The sequence below is a fragment of the Bufo gargarizans genome, chromosome 9, assembly GCF_014858855.1.
Source record: "Bufo gargarizans isolate SCDJY-AF-19 chromosome 9, ASM1485885v1, whole genome shotgun sequence".
Lineage (NCBI taxonomy): Eukaryota > Metazoa > Chordata > Amphibia > Anura > Bufonidae > Bufo > Bufo gargarizans.
The window spans coordinates 37,832,130-37,852,924 of NC_058088.1; the positions used below are offsets into that span (position 1 = coordinate 37,832,130).

The 20,795-nt window shown below is 43.0% G+C and overlaps 1 protein-coding gene across 2 annotated transcripts in view; it reads left to right on the top strand.

Moving 5' to 3' along the window:
* DOCK11 (dedicator of cytokinesis 11) overlaps window positions 1-20,795 on the top strand; it is a 266,917-nt gene that overhangs the window by 96,923 nt on the left and 149,199 nt on the right. For both annotated transcript variants that reach the window (XM_044269084.1, XM_044269085.1), the window contains exons 27-30: window positions 5,523-5,594; window positions 12,739-12,885; window positions 14,720-14,803; window positions 19,415-19,526. In XM_044269084.1, coding sequence (XP_044125019.1) covers window positions 5,523-5,594; window positions 12,739-12,885; window positions 14,720-14,803; window positions 19,415-19,526 — 415 coding nt within the window. The remainder of the gene's footprint in view (window positions 1-5,522; window positions 5,595-12,738; window positions 12,886-14,719; window positions 14,804-19,414; window positions 19,527-20,795) is intronic.

Below are 20,795 nucleotides of genomic sequence, written 5' to 3' on the forward strand. Positions count from 1 at the left end.
TCAGTGGGAAGTGCGGGGTATGACTGCCATTATTCTAAGGTAATGGGACTCTGCTTGCTGGGTCATGTCAGTGGGAAGTGCGGGGTATGGCTGCCATTATTCTAAGGTAATGGGACTCTGCTTGCTGGGTCATGTCAGTGGGAAGTGCGGGGTATGGCTGCCATTATTCTAAGGTAATGGGGCCGTGCTTCTTGGCCATGTCGTGTCTGTAGCGTAACTGCCATTATACCTCTGAGTGGGGGAGGTTTTGATAATTGGGTATTACTGTTGTGTTATAAAGTACTGTAGTTTGATTTTTTTTTTTCAATGTGCTATTCTTTCTCATTATGATATTTGTTGGGTTTGTTGCATTTATGATCAAAAAGAGAAAAAGGTTGATCCGGCACTGTGGTAAAAAGTATAAAACTTGGCTTTTATTGTTTCATTAAAAAGTGGCAAAGATGTATTTCATTCAGCAAAACACTCTTCTGACACCTTTCCGGCCCATAGCTAATAGCTATTGGCCAAACACTCGTTTATTCAACAGCTTCTTCTTCCGACTTCCCTATGTACATACACGCTCGGATCTACAGGAACTTCCCGTGCACATTAGATTGTTAGGCCCCTTTCAGACGAGCGAGTGTCTCGTTGCGGACTTGCAGCACTGCCAGGGTCACATGTCATTATATTGATTTATGATGCTTTGTATTGTAACCCTTACAGTTCTGGAATGTATTGGATGACACTGACATAATGCTGTCAGTGTTATCCAATACATTCCAGACCTCTAAGGGTTACAGAGCATCATAAATCAATATAATGCTATGTGACCCCGGCAGAGCTGGAAATTACGGCCGGTTGTCTCGCTCGTTTGAAAGGGGCCTTGGTTGGTCACTTTGAAAAATAGCAGGTTCAGCTGACAATACAGGTCCTTCTAAAAAAAATTAGCATATTGTGATAAAGTTCATTATTTTCTGTAATGTACTGATAAACATTAGACTTTCATATATTTTAGATTCATTACACACCAACTGAAGTAGTTCAAGCCTTTTATTGTTTTAATATTGATGATTTTGGCATTCAGCTCATGAAAACCCAAAATTCCTATCTAAAAAAATTAGCATATCATGAAAAGGTTCTCTAAACGAGCTATTAACCTAATCATCTGAATCAACTAATTAACTCTAAACACCTGCAAAAGATTCCTGAGGCTTTTAAAAACTCCCAGCCTGGTTCATTACTCAAAACCGCAATCATGGGTAAGACTGCCGACCTGACTGCTGTCCAGAAGGCCATCATTGACACCCTCAAGCAAGAGGGTAAGACACAGAAAGAAATTTCTGAACAAATAGGCTGTTCCCAGAGTGCTGTATCAAGGCACCTCAGTGGGAAGTCTGTGGGAAGGAAAAAGTGTGGCAGAAAACGCTGCACAACGAGAAGAGGTGACCGGACCCTGAGGAAGATTGTGGAGAAGGACCGATTCCAGACCTTGGGGGACCTGCGGAAGCAGTGGACTGAGTCTGGAGTAGAAACATCCACAGGCGTGTGCAGGAAATGGGCTACAGGTGCCGCATTCCCCAGGTCAAGCCACTTTTGAACCAGAAACAGCGGCAGAAGCGCCTGACCTGGGCTACAGAGAAGCAGCACTGGACCGTTGCTCAGTGGTCCAAAGTACTTTTTTCGGATGAAAGCAAATTTTGCATGTCATTCGGAAATCAAGGTGCCAGAGTCTGGAGGAAGACTGGGGAGAGGGAAATGCCAAAATGCCTGAAGTCCAGTGTCAAGTACCCACAGTCAGTGATGGTCTGGGGTGCCATGTCAGCTGCTGGTGTTGGTCCACTGTGTTTTATCAAGGGCAGGGTCAATGCAGCTAGCTATCAGGAGATTTTGGAGCACTTCATGCTTCCATCTGCTGAAAAGCTTTATGGAGATGAAGATTTCATTTTTCAGCACGACCTGGCACCTGCTCACAGTGCCAAAACCACTGGTAAATGGTTTACTGACCATGGTATTACTGTGCTCAATTGGCCTGCCAACTCTCCTGACCTGAACCCCATAGAGAATCTGTGGGATATTGGGAAGAGAAAGTTGAGAGACGCAAAACCCAACACTCTGGATGAGCTTAAGGCCGCTATCGAAGCATCCTGGGCCTCCATAACACCTCAGCAGTGCCACAGGCTGATTGCCTCCATGCCACGCCGCATTGAAGCAGTCATTTCTGCAAAAGGATTCCCGACCAAGTATTGAGTGCAGAACTGAACATAATTATTTGAAGGTTGACTTTTTTTGTATTAAAAACACTTTTCTTTTATTGGTCGGATGAAATATGCTAATTTTTTTAGATAGGAAATTTGGGTTTTCATGAGCTGTATGCCAAAATCATCAATATTAAAACAATAAAAGGCTTGAACTACTTCAGTTGGTGTGTAATGAATCTAAAATATATGAAAGTCTAATGTTTATCAGTACATTACAGAAAATAATGAATTTTATCACAATATGCTAATTATTTGAGAAGGACCTGTACATTAATGTGTATGGGGACCATAAAGAGGTTTCCACAGCCAGATGAGAATAAGCTCCAGCCGCAGGTGGCCAAGCTTACAGAAGAAGCTGAGCAAGCAGGTGCTCCACTGTATCTATTACTCCCATTGTAGTGGATGGCAGGTGAGAAAAGAGTGCAGCAGAACAGGTTATGATGGCTTCACAACTTCATGGGTTATGGAAGCAGTGTAACTTGTTCTACTAGGCTGTTTGCATACCTCCCATTAACTACTAAGGGAGTTAGGTTGGGTTCACACGGGCGTTGTGGGTGACGTGCGGGAAAAGATGCGGGTGCGTTGCGGGAAAATGTGCGATTTTTTTCCCCGCGAGTGCAAAGTGTTTTAATGTGTTTTGCACGCGCGTGAGAAAAATTGGCATGTTTGGTATCCAGACCCGAACCAGGTCTTCTTCACAGAAGTTCAGGCTTGGGATCGGTGTTGTGTAGATTTTATTATTTTCCCTTATAACATGGTTATAAGGAAAAATAATAGCAATCGTAATACAGAATGCTTAGTAAAATAGGGATAGAGGGGTTAAAAAATAAATAAATAATAATAATTAAACTCACCTCATCCACTTGTTCGCGCAGCCCGGCTTCTCTTCTGTCTTCTTCTTTGATGACCTGGGAGGAAAAGGATCTTTGGTGACGCCACTGCGCTCATCACACGGTCCATCACATGATACACCACCATTCAGTGCGGGTGCAATGGGTTCACCTCACGCATTGCACCCACGCGGAAAACTCGCCCGTGTGAAAGGAGCCTTACGGAAACAGCAAGGCTGTCCACCTGTAGCCAAAGCTTAGTCCCAGGTCACTGTGGAAATGACGAGAGGGGCAACCCCTTCAAAACTGTCACTCATTTAGAATTGGCCACTTCAAAGGGGTTTCCTGTTTTTCCCCAAAAATTGCAAAAGAGGGAAAATTGTGTGAAATAATATAAATTGTTGTATTTACTTGTTAACTGCTTCAGTGTTTCTTGCCAGTCTCTGGTTATAGGGGTGGGAGATGACTTGGTTTCTTGCTTGGATATATTGATCTGTAACTATCTATAGGGTTAAAGGGTTTGTCTCACCTCAGCAAATGGCATTTATCATCTAGAGAAAGCTAATACAAGACACTTACTAATGTATTGTGATTGTCCATATTGCCTCCTTCGCTGGCTTGATTTGTTTTTCCATCGCATTATACACCAGGGGCTACAGCCACCGGTTCAGCACAGATACTAGGTGGTCAGAATGGGAGCTGCTGCGCATGCGTGCCTTTGTGCACTCCCACGGTCCTGGCCACCAGAGAGGCCGGCACTTTTTCCCACTACCACTGCTGCTAGATAGTCGTGACCCCTGTAAACGAGCAGTGTATAATGTGATGGAAACAGGCCTAGGCGCAGCTTAGCTCTATTCAAGTGAATGGGGCAGATCTGCTATACCAAGCACAGCCACTATACCATGTGCGGCACTGTGCTTGGTGAGCTGAGAGAAGGTCACAGCGCTACTGCAAGCTCCGGTGCCCTCCTAAACAGCAGAACAAGGAGACTCCCGGATGTCAGAGTACCACCGATCAGATGCTGATGGAAAGTCTCAGAAACCCTTTTGACATACTGCAGTCATTTCCTGTGTATAAGGACAAGCGATCGCTACTGCAGCCTGTCTTCCCCTACAGATTCCTGGGCAGCAGATCGCTCATTACATAGGATGATCTACTGCTCAGAAACAATTATAGTGTCTGCGTCAACGATGACGTCACCCAATGAACGATTGTTTGCTCTTTCATCAGGTGCACAGACCAATAGCTGTGAACGAGCGTTTATACCAATGTTCATTCCCAATAATCAGCCAGATGTAAAGGGCTCAAAATTGTCATTAGTGGAAAAGTAGATAGGAGCACAGAGGCTTGTGGAATACCACAGTGGTCATCATTGAAACGTGGATTATGGAGTAAAATTTCCATATTTGCAGATAAATCTGTGTAGTTTTTTATTTATTTTTTTGCATTCCCTGGGTCAATCCTGCAGGATAAATCATTGACGTAGATAGACTTTTGAACCTTATGTGTTTTTATCTCAATAAATAGCTAGATGAATATTAAAAAAAATATCTCAGCTAGGATGAGAGGTAGGTGACCGCCTTGAAGGCCACTGCACCACAAGAAAGGAGAAAGCAGTTTTATTGAAAAAAATATAGATTTCATGGTATTGAGCTGTCTAAAGGTCCACAGATCCTCTCCCGGTGAGGGTCCAGACAAGTTTCCGATTGGTGTAAAGGGGATGGGCCACTCAAAATCCTAGCCTGCTTAGTCTGCCATCACTTCCCCGGCAGCGAAGCCCCCTGTCAGTCATCATTCTGTGGAGAGGAGAGTCCATTGATGATCAGCAGTGAACAAGGTTCACACATCATGGAGTTGACTCGCCGCTGACTCATCTCACTGCCTTCAGGTCTCATAATGATAGCCAAAGCAGCCTGTGCACTTCCATGCCTGAAATCTCATCCGCCATCACAGTCATTTCCATAGATAGATGAATCAAATAGATTTTTTGACATTGCCAGGTATGTAAATGTGAGGTGTACTTTCCCAACTGCAGAAACCACACAATAGACCTTTCTGTTTTTTTTTTAAATCTCACATTAAACATTGGCCAAATGCACCCACGTCGATTAGATTGCTAGCCCAATATTGACTCAACATTCACGTATGAATATGAGCGGCGGTTGCAGATTTAATTAATTTTGTTTAGGAAAACATACTGTGCCCTGGGCCCGCTATAGACTTTAACCTCTTTAGGATACCAAACAGTCATTGGGGAACGTTGGCGCAAAACCACACAGTTGTTGTAAAGTTAGTTGTAAATGAGACAACCCAAATGATGCACATAGACTAGTATGTATGTACAGGGGTCATCTCTGTGATCACTTTGTAAAAGTAGATGTTTAAGGCTATACAAGATTACAAGGGTATTCATGCTGTTGTCTAATCAACCTGGTGCACAATTGCTTTTTTCCAGTACTCCTGGTTTTTCTTTGAAGCATTGGCAAAGGCTATGGCATTGTACCTAATAGAAGAGAACAAAATCAAGGTAAGCTATGCTGTCAAGAAAGCCTGTATGAGCTTTTTCACATACTTGGCACACCTCAAGATATTCAGCCACTTACGTTTATTTATTGAAACAAATTCAAAATACTTCCTTTAAGGTAACAGTCATAAATCGACGGCTATAAAATGAGTTAATATAACAGTGCAATCACTCTAGAAACACTAAAAACTAATAATCCTAAATAGCAGCAAATGTAGTTACTAAAATACTGGATATACACTCACCTAAAGAATTATTAGGAACACCTGTTCTATTTCTCATTAATGCGATTATCTAGTCAACCAATCACATGGCAGTTGCTTCAATGCATGTAGGGTTGTGGTCCTGGTCAAGACAATCTCCTGAACTCCAAACTGAATGTCAGAATGGGAAAGAAAGGTGGGCTACAACAGCAGAAGACCCCAGCGGGTACCACTCATCTCCACTACAAATAGGAAAAAGAGGCTACAATTTGCACGAGCTCACCAAAATTGGACTGTTGAAGACTGGAAACATTGCCTGGTCTGATGAGTCTCGATTTCTGTTGAGACATTCAAATGGTAGAGTCTGAACTTGGCGTAAACAGATGAGAACATGTATCCATCATGCCTTGTTACCACTGTGCAGGCTGGTGGTGGTGTAATGGTGTGGGGGATGTTTTCTGGGCACACTTTAGGCCCCTTAGTGCCAATTGGCCATCGTTTAAATGCCACGGGCTACCTGAGCATTGTTTCTGACCATGTCCATCCCTTCATGACCACCATGTACCCATCCTCTGATGGCTACTTCCAGCAGGATAATGCACCATGTTACAAAGCTTGAATCATTTCCAATTGGTTTCTTGAACATGACAATGAGTTCACTGTACTAAAATGGCCCCCACAGTCACCAGATCTCAACCCAATAGAGCATCTTTGGGATGTGGTGGAACGGGAGCTTCGTGCCCTGGATGTGCATCCCTCAAATCTCCATCAACTGCAAGATGCTATCCTATCAATATGGGCCAACATTTCTAAAGAATGCTATCAGCACCTTGTTAAATCAATGCCACGTAGAATTAAGGCAGTTCTGAAGGCAAAAGGGGGTCCAACACCATATTAGTATGGTGTTCCTAATAATTCTTTAGGTGAGTGTATATACGCAGCAGCGCAAATGGCTCAGTCCCAATAGCAGAAAATATCAACCGCAAGTGGTAACCGTGTTGGAAACAATGTTCTTTAGGAGTAACAGCACTGGTGGTAGAGCAGAAGGCAACAAGCAGCAAGGTAGCTGTAAGTTCGTATCACAGTATCCAACGGCTAATAAGGCACTTGGTACCACCTTTATAGCGCACACAGTGATGCTGTTTGATACAGAAACAGACTAATATACAGCGGCGTCCCGCTGCATATATATCTCAGCGGCGTCCCGCTAGCTGTAACTGTGTGGTAGACTTAATCACATCGACCTCAATGTCGGAACGGTCTTACCCGCTTGGTGCGACCCCGGCTGCCCTGCAGTGTTCAATGGATTTTCCTTTCGCTCCAGCAGGATATTGTTTGCCGCGTTGTGGATCTGCGCACGTGAGTCCGCCGGTTTGGCTTCGGACCCAATGTAGTGATGCCTTCCACGCGGACCTTTAAACAAATGTTCGGCACCGGTCTTGATCCTATAAGTATATCCAGTATTTTAGTAACTACATTTGCTGCTATTTAGGATTATTCGTTTTTAGTGTTTCTAGAGTGATTGCACTGTTATATTAACTCATTTTATAGCCGTCGATTTGTAAATGTTACCTTAAAGGAAGTATTTTGAATTTGTTTCAATAAATAAACGTAAGTGGCTGAATATCTTGAGGTGTGCCCAGTCTTCCATATATTGCTTTTACACTTTTCTGAGTAGTGGGGTGATAGTACTCGACTGTGGGCACCCCGGGTGGTGGTTTCACAAACCTGTGCGTCTGACTACCATTTGATAGAATTTTTCACATACTGTATATATAATTTTAAGCCTTAAAAGGGTCGTCTCATCTCGCCATTACTAAGGCAAGATGAGACTAAGCCGTGACCACCAGGTGGCAGGGAAACGATGAGCGGGTCGGCGTTGTTTCAGTAGCTCCCATTGCTGTGACGGGAGCTGCGGAAACAGCATAGCACAGCAAACTATGCCATTTCCGAGTTAGGAAAACAGCTAGCTGTGCTATCCTTTTTCTGTAGCTCCATGGACTTCATGGTGTGTCAGCCTGCTCACTGTTTCCCTGCCACCTTGAGGTCAGGGCTAGGGATGAGCGAATTTCATATTTTGAACTTCGAGTTCGTGTTCAACTTCTGGTATAAGCTGAATAGTTTTTTTTTGTATTCCGTTACCACGGACCATAACGCAATTCCGTGATGGAATGCATAACGGAATGCCTTTAGAGGCATTCCATTATACATTCTGTCATAATAGAGGTCTATGGGCTGCATAACAGATCCGTCCTGTTTCCGTTATGCAGGCCATAGACTTTTATTATGACGGAATGAATAACGGAATGCCTCTAAAGGCATTCCGTTATGTATTCCGTCGCAGAATTGCGTTATGGTCTGTGGTAACGGAATCCATAACACAATTCAGCTTATACCACAACACGAACTCGAAGTTCAAAATATGAAATTCGCTCATCCCTAGTTCAGGGCTTAGTCTCATCTCTCCTTTGTAACAGCAAGATGAGACAACACCTTTTTTTTTTTTTTATTATATTTATTTATCAATTTCAATTTCCTTCTTCTCATTAAAACAAGACACAGATAGGGGATAGACATTACAAATACACAAGTATATACCATCATAAATTACAAAGGTACACCAAAAAACAATTTTCTTTTTCTCTTTTTTCTTTCCTCCTCTCCCCTCCCCATCCAATTCACTTTTGCTTCGCAATAAGTACAAAAACACAAAAAAGGAAAACACCTTTAAAGTTACTCTTCATTCTTGAACATAATTTTATTTTATTTTTGTCCACGGTTCTGACTTGATTTATTTCTCGCTGTGTCTTTAAAGTTTTCGAGTTCTGTTTTCCTGTTACAAAGCTGCAAATACCATGCATAGGCATAAATGATGGAATTTCATCTGCTTTAGGAGCTCACTGTATACTTTCTTTGTTTATTATGTATAGACAATAAACAGCTCTTAAAAGGGTTGTCCAAGTTCTCAAACAGCCCCCCATGTGCCGGGCCCCTCACTGGTAATATACTTACCTCGCTCCCCGTGCCGCTGCTGGTCCCCTCACCGCCGCTGATGCTTCTCCCTGTACACGGATGAAAACAACTGGTGCTGGGGGGGGGAGCCGCCAATGGCAGACTGGGGCGAGCCTCCCTAGGGGAGCGGGGTAAGTGTATTACCTGTGTGGGGCCCGGCACATGGGGGGGGGGGGCTGTTTGAAAACTTGGATAACCCCTTTAAGCATCCCTAATGGTGGCAACAGGCATTAGTAACTCGTGTTTTAACCTCTTCCCGACAGCCCCATGTAAATTTATGTTGGTGGTCGGGCATTTAAAAGGTTTAAAAAAAATATTCATAATCACCCTCCTAATGTATATCATAATGTATAAATATTCAAATCACCCTCCTTTCCTCAAAATGTAAATAAAAATATGTAAACAATAAAAAAATACACATCATGGGCAAACATACGGCAAACAGAAACAAGGTGAAACAGAAAAAAAAAGTTAAAATGGTTGATTCGTGCCCAACAGTGCCCTCAGTATATATAATGCTCCCAGTATAAATAATGCCCACCATATTGCTCCCAGTATAAATAATGCCCACCATATTGCCCCCAGTATCTATAATGACCCCCTGTAGTGCCCACAGTGTCTATATGCCCCTCCATAGTGCCCCCTATATATAAAATGTCCCCGTTGCACCCTGTATAAAAAATGTCCACCACATTCCCCCACCCTTGATAGTGCCAGAAAAATAAAAATAACATAAAACACTCACCATGCCACAGGCACTGGAGGCAGCAGGACCTGTCGTTCCCAGCACTGTGCCATCACAGCCCTTTATTTGCACAGTGTACCCGTTTGTAACAGCTGTTAGATGGGTGCACTCATTCATTTGCCATAAAAAAAATAACGGCTATGTGCAGGGGCTTAGCTAAAGGCTCCTGGGCCCTAATGTAAGAGCTCAGCTTGGGCCCCTCTTCCCTCAGTGCTTTGTGGCAAGGGGCAGGATAGCACATAGCCTTTGTGCTGCCTGTGCCAAAAATTTAAATGGCACCCCTTTCCCCATGCCAAATTTTTGACCTAAGCACTTCTCTGAGCTAGAGGACTAACTTGAACACTCTGGGCCCCAGTGCAAAATCTATAACAGAGCCCTGCCAGCAAGCACTTTCTATAATACCGGTGTCTTCTTATGTGGCATAAGGGTCTTTGGGCCCCTCATTTGGGCCCCTCAGGCTCCTGGTAGCGACTGCTACCTCTGCACCCCCTATAGCTACGTCCCTACCTGAACCTCATCTTTGGCCATGTCAGTTTGTTTTTGATGTAAGCCCCTTTGTTTTATGTGTGAATAGCACCATAGACTTTAATTGGTTCTGAAAATGGCAGTGTGACGGCCATTACATAAAATGGCGATGCCCTTTGCAGCTGCTTTCCACTCTGGCTAGTTAATGTTGGTCCCAAATGAATACCTCCGCTCTATTACATATCTCAGTATTCAGTCCTAGTAAAGTGCTTTGGAAATGGGTTTTCAAAACCAGACAACCCCTTTAAATTTTGGTTTATATAAATCTTAAAGGAAACCTGTCACCATGATTTTGCGCATAGAGCTGGGGACATGGGCAGCTACAGTGGAGGAAATAATTATTTGACCCCTCACTGATTTTGTAAGTTTGTCCAATGACAAAGAAATGAAAAGTCTCAGAACAGTATCATTTCAATGGTAGGTTTATTGTAACAGTGGCAGATAGCACATCAAAAGGAAAATCGAAAAAATAACTTTAAATAAAAGATAGCAACTGATTTGCATTTCATTGAGTGAAATAAGTATTTGAACTCTCTAACAAAAAAAGACTTAATACTTGGTGGAAAAACCCTTGTTTGCAAGCACAGAGGTCAAACGTTTCTTGTAATTGATGACCAAGTTTGCGCACATTTTAGGAGGAATGTTGGTCCACTCCTCTTTGCAGATCATCTCTAAATCCCTAAGGTTTCGAGGCTGTCTCTGTGCAACTCTGAGCTTGAGCTCCCTCCATAGGTTTTCGATTGGATTAAGGTCCGGAGACTGACTAGGCCACTCCATGACCTTAATGTGCTTCTTCTTGAGCCACTCCTTTGTTGCCTTTGCTGTATGTTTTGGGTCATTGTCGTGCTGGAACACCCATCCACGACCCATTTTCAGTTTCCTGGCAGAGGGAAGGAGGTTGTCGCTCAGGATTTCACGATACATGGCTCCGTCCATTTTCCCGTTTATGCGAATAAGTTGTCCTGTGCCCTTAGCAGAAAAACACCCCCAAAGCAAAATGTTTCCACCCCCATGCTTGACGGTGGGGACGGTGTTTTGGGGGTCATAGGCAGCATTTTTCTTCCTCCAAACACAGCGAGTTGAGTTAATGCCAAAGAGCTCTATTTTGGTCTCATCAGACCACAGCACCTTCTCCCAGTCACTCTCTGAATCATTCAGGTGTTCATTGGCAAACTTCAGACGGGCCTGCACATGTGCCTTCCTGAGCAGGGGGACCTTGCGAGCCCTGCAGGATTTTAATCCATTGCGGTGTAATGTGTTTCCAATGGTTTTCTTGGTGACTGTGGTCCCTGCTAATTTGAGGTCATTAACTAACTCCTCCCGTGTAGTTCTAGGATGCTTTTTCACCTTTCTCAGAACCATTGACACCCCACGAGGTGAGATCTTGCGTGGAGCCCCAGAGCGAGGTCGATTGATGGTCATTTTGTGCTCCTTCCATTTTCGAACAATCGCACCAACAGTTGTCACCTTCTCTCCCAGCTTCTTGCTAATGGTTTTGTAGCCCATTCCAGCCTTGTGCAGGTCTACAATTTTGTCTCTGACATCCTTGGACAGCTCTTTGGTCTTTCCCATGTTGGAGAGTTTGGAGTCTGCTTGATTGATTGATTCTGTGGACAGGTGTCTTTTATACAGGTGACTAGTTAAGACAGGTGTCCTTAATGAGGGTGACTAATTGAGTAGAAGTGTCTAACCACTCTGTGGGAGCCAGAACTCTTAATGGTTGGTAGGGGTTCAAATACTTATTTCACTCAATGAAATGCAAATCAGTTGCTATCTTTTATTTAAAGTTATTTTTTCGATTTTCCTTTTGATGTGCTATCTGCCACTGTTACAATAAACCTACCATTGAAATGATACTGTTCTGAGACTTTTCATTTCTTTGTCATTGGACAAACTTACAAAATCAGTGAGGGGTCAAATAATTATTTCCGCCACTGTAGATGGCCGCTAGCACATCTGCAGTACCCAGGTCCCATAGCTCTCTGCGCTTTTATTGTGTTAAAAAACAGTTTTGATTGATATGCAAATGACCCGATATGAGTCCTGTAGCCGGAGATGAGTCAAGCGGAAAGGAGCACAGCACCATCCCGCGTCCTCCTAATCTCCTCCTTGCTGGCTGACGTCACAGAGCTGGAGCGCCGAAATCTCGCGATGCGCGAGCTAGCGCATGCGCAGTGTCGGCATCATGTTCATTCCCTGTACTGGCATCAGCACAGGGAACGAACTACGCATGCGCTAGCTTGCGCATCGCAAGATTTCGGCGCTCCAGCTATGTGAACAAGACAATTTCTCACAGCTGATGATATCGCCTGTTTTAAAGGGTTTTTGTGGGTGTAGAATATTGATTATCCTCAGAATGAGTCATTGATATCTGATCACCGATCAGCTCTTGAAGAGCACAGGAGCGCCGTGGCCTCGTCACAGATTACCCACTCTGTACATTATGTAGCGTCTGTGCTTGCTGTTCACTTGATTGGGACTGAGCTGCACTTAGGCCTTGTGACTGATGAACTTGGCGTCACTGGCCTAGGAAATGAGCTCCACGGCCCCTTCATGGCTGATCTGTGGGGGACGTTTATTGATGACCTTTTCTGAGTACAGGTCATCAATATTGTACTCCTGGAAAACCCCTTTAAGGGTTTCTGTTTTTAATTTCCAATAGGTACCTCGACCTCAGAGGTTTCCAGATTCTTATCAAAATATCCTTCATTCTTTGCTGCTATCAATTATTCCTCATGTCACCATAAGATATGGTGAGATTCCAGAGGAGTCAAGAAATGTCAACATGAGCTTGGCCAACTTCATCAAGGTAAAATCGTCTCTATGCCTTATTGCTGTAATTGGATAGGACTAGATTTTGATATTTTTCAGAGATTACTGATCTAATTTAGGGGAAACTAGTGTGCTGCTCCTCGTCACCTCTGCACATCTATATATACCACCCTTATCAAGGTCGCCTTTGAGATTAGGTCTGCTCTCCTGAATGTAGATGCCCAACGACCACCTTGGCGCTGGTAGACTGGCACAGATGTGTTTTGATCAAAATATATTGGCTGCGAGACTCAGATTTTATTATATCAGAATCAGGGCTTAGTCCATATATTATGTTTGCATCTATTGTTTTAGTACATTATTTTCGGTGAGTTTAACTACACGGATAGCAAGAACAGCAGCAACTATAGCCCCGTTTACACGGGCCATCACAGCAGGAACTGCTCATTCCTGATAATTGCCTGCTCTTCAGAGGAGGTGAGAGATGCGTTTACACGCCACAATCACATCTGCTGTATGGGGACTAGAGATCACCACTGACAGTCACTCGTCCCCATAGAGAATCATTGTTTTTGTGAAGCAGATAAGTCTTTAGACAGCACAGTCAACTGCCCAGAAAAGATGATTTAGGCATCTGCCCTCGCAATGCCTTCACCCGATAGATGAGTGTTTGCTCGATCATTGGGCGATTGGCGGCACTTCTATACGGGGCAATTGTCTGGAAGGAGTGTTCCTGGGAACACTGATTCCCAATCACTACCCGATCATCCGCGCTTGTAAAGACATCACCAATCAGGGGCATGTGCATTTGATGATTACTCTGGAAATTAAAAGAGGACACCGAATGCAGATGATACAGAGGACAGAGCGGAGCCGAATTTACAATTTTATGCCCTGCACTGTCTTTCTCATGATGGTGGTGATAGTGAAGCCCTATTCCAAGGTTTGGCATGGGACCCTGTGGTTACTTGTAACAACCCTGTGTCAGTTCTGGCCTTTGCGAATCTATGTCATGGAGGATTTTCTCTGAAAGATGTTCTTCAGTGACATTTTGTTAATAGAGGGTCATAGAGGGTGTTCCCCCAGTGATATTCTAAGAGTGGAGCCCACTACGCTGGCCCAGGTCTGTCTATGTATTTCATGGACGGCCAATCATTTGAATTGCTTACAAGTAATTACACATTGTCCCTAAACTGGCCTTGTGTTCAGAAGCGACATTCCCTAATGATCAAGCAGTGGCGTACCTTCAATGGAGGCAGACCTTGCACCTGCTATGGGGTCCGCAGAAGGGAGAGCCTGGCACTGAACTCCTCCTTTCTCTTCACAGTATAAAAACACTGCAATTCTATGGAACCACCACTAGGGAGAGCTCAATGCAGAGAAATGATTTCAGCTTCCAGTAAATTATAACTGCATACATTCCTATGCACTGAGCTCCCCCTAGTGGTGGCTGCAGGCAGACAGCTGTATGATAGAAGGGGAAGCTGGAGATTCATTAATGTATTTTTGCCAGTTGTGTGGAGTGAAAATATGGTGGTCAGAATGAATGCCAAATTTATTAGGCACCTGTTTCATGTTTTTTTACATAGAAGTTAGATAAAGAAGGTGAGGTGCAATTTTTTTTAGTACAATTTTTGGCGCTTTGCATTGCACACGCGTATTGGGTTACAGGGGGGCCCATGTTAAGTTTTGCAGTGGGGCCCTATGAGACCTGTGTGCACCCCTGTGATTAACCATTGCTTGGCAGGGGTTAGAGAACACACCTTTGATCATTGATAATTCCATTTTGCCTTACCTAACTATATCTGCCTTCATTAGAAAAATGAATGTTAGCAGTACTCCAAATCTCCTCTAATTCCGTATTATTTCAGAGATGCCTTACATTGATGGACAGAGGATTCGTCTTTAATCTCATCAACGACTACATGTCCGGCTTCAGTCTTAAAGATCCAAAGGTGAGTTAATAAACCTTCAGCAAATGATGTAAAAATAAAAGGGTAAGAAAGGTATTTCAGTGTATTATTTCCTTACTTCTTGCCTCCGTAATTGTCATCTTCATGTTATCAGCTGGCTGGACCCCATGGATTATCTGTACATGCGGCAGCGTTTCAATGCCATTAGATCATATCTATGGGTATAGTTGCAGCAGATCCTCTCATATATTGATTGACCCTGTCTTAAAAATAACATCCTGTTCTAAATAATTGATTTATAACATTTTGCTGCAAGGAAAACCAAAACTTTACTTTATGTTCCATGGCCTTTCTTTATACACTCAGACTGCAATGGATCTTTTAAATGAATTTGATAATGGGATTTTATGTAGTTATTTGTTTTCTATGTCATATGGAATCATTCGGTGCAGTAATTAGAGCAGAATTATTACTGTACAACTCCTGAAAGCACTTAATAGAAGTCTGTGTGGCCTCATGAATAGGAATGCAAAATAACCGTGGCATGCTTTATCAGATGTTGCTTGCAAAGACTTGCCTGTGGGGTAAAGTACCTCCATATTATTCGTACATGTGCCTCCATGCCCCAGTACTGTCAATGTGACACAGTTGCAATAAAGCATGCTGCTCCCCTGATTGAATGATATAAAGCTAAAGGTTATAGCCTTTCTCCACAAATTCCACAACGGAGCCTATACAGCTTTACAGAGCATCTGTCAGCATGATCAACCCTATTACACCTGGCATACTGTATGTTAGTGTTAAACAATCTCTCTGTTTTGGTATCAGCAGCCCCGTTGTAGGGAAATGTGCGCTTTATTGCAAATGCTAATGAGATGTTTGGAGCACTGAGGGGTGGGCTCAGCCCCTCAGAGCACCGCTTCACCACCAACTTTTACCCTTAGCCACTCCTCACTTCCACTAAGTGACAGGGCATCCTCACAGCCTTCCTTCCTGGCCCTAAAATCCCACGCATGCGCCTGTGAATGCTGGACACATGCGCAGTTTAGATATCATCATCAAGGTAAGCATGCTGAGATCCGAACTGCGATTTAGAATTCACAGGCGCATGCACAGGATAACAGCGCCAGGCAGGAAGACAGCGAGGATGCCTCACTGTCTTCCTGCCTGGCGCTGTTATCCTGTGCATGCGCCTGTGAATGCTAAATCGCAGTTCGGCATGCACAGGATAACAGCGCCAGGCAGGAAGACAGCGAGGATGCCCTTCCTTGTCATTTATTAGGAGGGGAGTGTCTAAGTAAGAGGTGAAAGGGGATGGTTAAGTTGTACACCGAGGGGCTAGGCCCACCCCTCAGTGCTCCAAACACCTCACTAGCATGTGCAATAACATGCAGTTTTCTCTACAACAGGGTCACAGATATCAAATACAGAGGGTTGGTTTAACTCTACATGGTCAACCCTAACAGGCATTATTCCAGGGGTAATAGTAAGATAGTGGATGCGTCCTGCCACAGGTTTGGATGGCTGTACTTTTATGTTCATGGACACCTTAAAATGGAAATATTGTTTTGTAGAGGCAGGAAATGCTTACAATTAATAAAATAACCAGTTCTCACCTATGTAACTCCATCTGTCTACATTTATTTCCAGGCCTGACCCAATCACCTTCAAACTAACCATGTATCCACTGCAGCCAATCACTGGCCTCAGCAGTATCACTGACGGGGACCAGAGCGGTCTCTTTGTTCCCTACTTATTATTTACTGGACAACGTTTAGTGCCTGCTGCATCTGTATCATACTAGCTTCTTATTACAGAGAGGTTGATCAAAGCCATAGTTACAGAAGCAATAAAACTACCTGTTGACATGCTCAGCGGTAAAATGATCCTTGATTATTATAGTTTATTTAAAGTCACCGAACAATAAAGATCCCTATCAGCCTCTGCCCCACTGCTTCATGGTATATGGCAGGGCTGGCCAACCCTGTTATATGGCTTCTTAACAGACTCTGCACCACTTTTTAACACAAATTGTTCCGTGTTGATTGATTTTTTTAAAAATATATTAAATCAATTTCTTTATACATCTCAAACTCAAAATTTTGTCCAGTCAGGGAGTTAAATATCAACATTTTGCCACCATTGTGGGGCCCTTAGGAGCTGTTTTTTTTTAGGCGTTCTGTGTGTAAACAATATGCAGTAGGCTCTTCAGCGCCTCCTAGCGGTGGAAGAATTTTATAATTTAACTCTGTCTACGCAGAAGTCTGAGAGCGGTATAACAGAAAAAAACTGCTTTAATGTCTACAGGGAGTGCAGAATTATTAGGCAAATGAGTATTTTGACCACATCATCCTCTTTATGCATGTTGTCTTACTCCAAGCTGTATAGGCTCGAAATCCTACTACCAATTAGGCATATTAGGTGATGTGCATCTCTGTAATGAGAAGGGGTGTGGTCTAATGACATCAACACCCTATATCAGGTGTGCATAATTATTAGGCAACTTCCTTTCCTTTGGCAAAATGGGTCAAAAGAAGGACTTGACAGGCTCAGAAAAGTCAAAAATAGTGAGATATCTTGCAGAGGGATGCAGCACTCTTAAAATTGCAAAGCTTCTGAAGCGCGATCATCGAACAATCAAGCGTTTCATTCAAAATAGTCAACAGGGTCGCAAGAAGCGTGTGGAAAAACCAAGGCGCAAAATAACTGCCCATGAACTGAGAAAAGTCAAGCGTGCAGCTGCCAAGATGCCACTTGTCACCAGTTTGGCCATATTTCAGAGCTGCTACATCACTGGAGTGCCCAAAAGCACAAGGTGTGCAATACTCAGAGACATGGCCAAGGTAAGAAAGGCTGAAAGACGACCACCACTGAACAAGACACACAAGCTGAAACGTCAAGACTGGGCCAAGAAATATCTCAAGACTGATTTTTCTAAGGTTTTATGGACTGATGAAATGAGAGTGAGTCTTGATGGGCCAGATGGATGGGCACGTGGCTGGATTGGTAAAGGGCAGAGAGCTCCAGTCCGACTCAGACGCCAGCAAGGTGGAGGTGGAGTACTGGTCTGGGCTGGTATTATCAAAGATGAGCTTGTGGGGCCTTTTCGGGTTGAGGATGGAGTCAAGCTCAACTCCCAGTCCTACTGCCAGTTTCTGGAAGACACCTTCTTCAAGCAGTGGTACAGGAAGAAGTCTGCATCCTTCAAGAAAAACATGATTTTCATGCAGGACAATGCTCCATCACACGCGTCCAAGTACTCCACAGCGTGGCTGGCAAGAAAAGGTATAAAAGAAGAAAAACTAATGACATGGCCTCCTTGTTCACCTGATCTGAACCCCATTGAGAACCTGTGGTCCATCATCAAATGTGAGATTTACAAGGAGGGAAAACAGTACACCTCTCTGAACAGTGTCTGGGAGGCTGTGGTTGCTGCTGCACGCAATGTTGATGGTGAACAGATCAAAACACTGACAGAATCCATGGATGGCAGGCTTTTGAGCGTCCTTGCAAAGAAAGGTGGCTATATTGGTCACTGATTTGTTTTTGTTTTGTTTTTGAATGTCAGAAATGTATATTTGTGAATGTTGAGATGTTATATTGGTTTCACTGGTAAAAATAAATAATTGAAATGGGTATATATTTGTTTTTTGTTAAGTTGCCTAATAATTATGCACAGTAATAGTCACCTGCACACACAGATATCCCCCTAAAATAGCTAAAACTAAAAATAAACTAAAAGCTACTTCCAAAAATATTCAGCTTTGATATTAATGAGTTTTTTGGGTTCATTGAGAACATGGTTGTTGTTCAATAATAAAATTAATCCTCAAAAATACAACTTGCCTAATAATTCTGCACTCCCTGTATAACCATATATTAACAATGTTGGATATGTAAGAATTACAAAAAACCCTACATTTGTTTAATTGTGAGCATTCGCTTCAAAGGGTTTCTGTCACCAGAAATACCTAAATAAAACTGGTTGACATTAGTGATGTGCTAATGTCAGCTGACACTAACTAGCCTATTCCTAGTTTTATCTATGCCCCCGTTACTCCATAAATGTAACTTTTATAATATGCTTATTAGCCTCAGGGGGGCGCTGCTCCTGCTCCTAGAGGCTCCGTTCTCCCACCTCTGTCACCTCCCTCCAAGTCTTGATTGACAGGGCCAGGCAGCGTTCGCATCCTCCTGCCGGCCCTGAGTGCATGATAAAACTCGCGCCTGCTCAGTGCCGTTTAGTATTTGGCGCAGGCATAGTGAAGGAAGGACGCTCACTGGCTGATGACTTTTTGGGATTTTTGTGGAACGGTCATGTGGACATACAGACATAGAATGCACACCGAGTTATTTTTTTGCAGACCCATTGAAGTGAATGGTTCCGCATACAGGCCACAAAAAAAAGAAAAGGAAAGGACATGGAAAAAAAAAGTTTGTGTTCATGAGCCCTAAATATATAATGATCGTCCTATAATGGACTGCATAAAGAATGGTTCCCTGGTCTATACTGTCCTAAGTAATGAAGCAGGTCATACACAGTATGTTGGCCGAAACTGCCGAATTCAGCAGGATAAACTGACCATCTATTGAGTTCAGGGCTGCTAGACAGGTGTGTTACATGTGACAACTTATTTTTCGTTCTATTGTCAGATACTAAATGAATACAAGTTTGAATTTCTGCAAACCATCTGCAGTCATGAGCACTTCATCCCTCTTAACCTGCCAATGACGTTTGCCAAGCCTAAACTGCAAAGAGTACAAGGTAAAAAAGTAGATCGTAGTGTTATAACTGACACAAAGTACTTTGTATTTTACTATCATTTCATGCCTTTATTTCGGTGGTATTTCTTCTTCTGAGGCCCTTGTGAACAGTGTGCACTGCGTTTCTGAATGTGTCTGTTGTCTGAGCCTACTTGCGTCTACTGTCAAGCTCATATATATACGTTAGATTCCTCTTGATGGATCTAGCTGTTTTCTTCAGAATGCAATAATGTTCGAGCATCATGGGAGGATAGAAGACACCCTCAGATGTAGGTTGACCATATTTCGTTCTCACTTTGGGTTCTTTTATTTTTCTCAGAAATAGGTATTACCATACAGTAGGTCTACGTGGACCGATGCACCTGCAGCATTTCGGAACAAACCGTTCATGCATGATCATTGCCTCATACAGAGGCATCCAGTAAAAAGACATATAGTGTGCATTATAGGCATCACCTACAGTATAGATGATGCTTGACACCATATGCCTTTTTACGGGCATCCAGTAGAAATTTTCTGTATATTTGAGAATCCTCCTGGTATTTTGTTTTGAAAGGTGCTGGAAAACAGTGTGAAAGCATCCTGAGTTTGACAGGATGGTCTACCTGAAAACAAAGTAAAACATAAAAGTTACTAATAACGTATTATAATCGGTTAATGCATAACAAAACGCTTGCAAAGAACACCTGGAATCAGTAGGAATCCACAAACTGTCACTTTTTGGTCTAATCCTTTTGTTTTTTTCCCCACATTCTATGAAAACAGTGTGCACTTTCAGTTTGCACCTGCAATCGGTGGCGAGGTCCCAGCCCCATCACTGACAACAGTTACAGCACTGAGTGTTAACTATAGACTTTTTGGTGATTGTTTATTTTCCATATCGTAATCTATATTTCTATATTTCAAAAAATATAATTATCTCTGGCCACTAACCTTAATAATATGTTGAGATTTATTTTCTGTACTGATCACTTTTCAGCAGTCATCTCATTATCATCCCAGGCAGGTTTTTAATGACAGATATAACATATAAATAGGATTCATCATTCACAATAGATGACTGTCACAACTTATCTAATCCCTCCTGACCTCACAGAGAATTCCTACAAAACTTGCCCATAAAAGTCAGTTCTTCCCCTCCAGTCCATTGTGTCTATGGTCCATGGTGGCTTTCGTAAAGAATGTCTGTAAATGCTGTTATGAACAGCTCAGGCAATATCAGAAAATAAAAACAAAATTCGAAAAAATTGATTTGTGCCACTATCTGGTT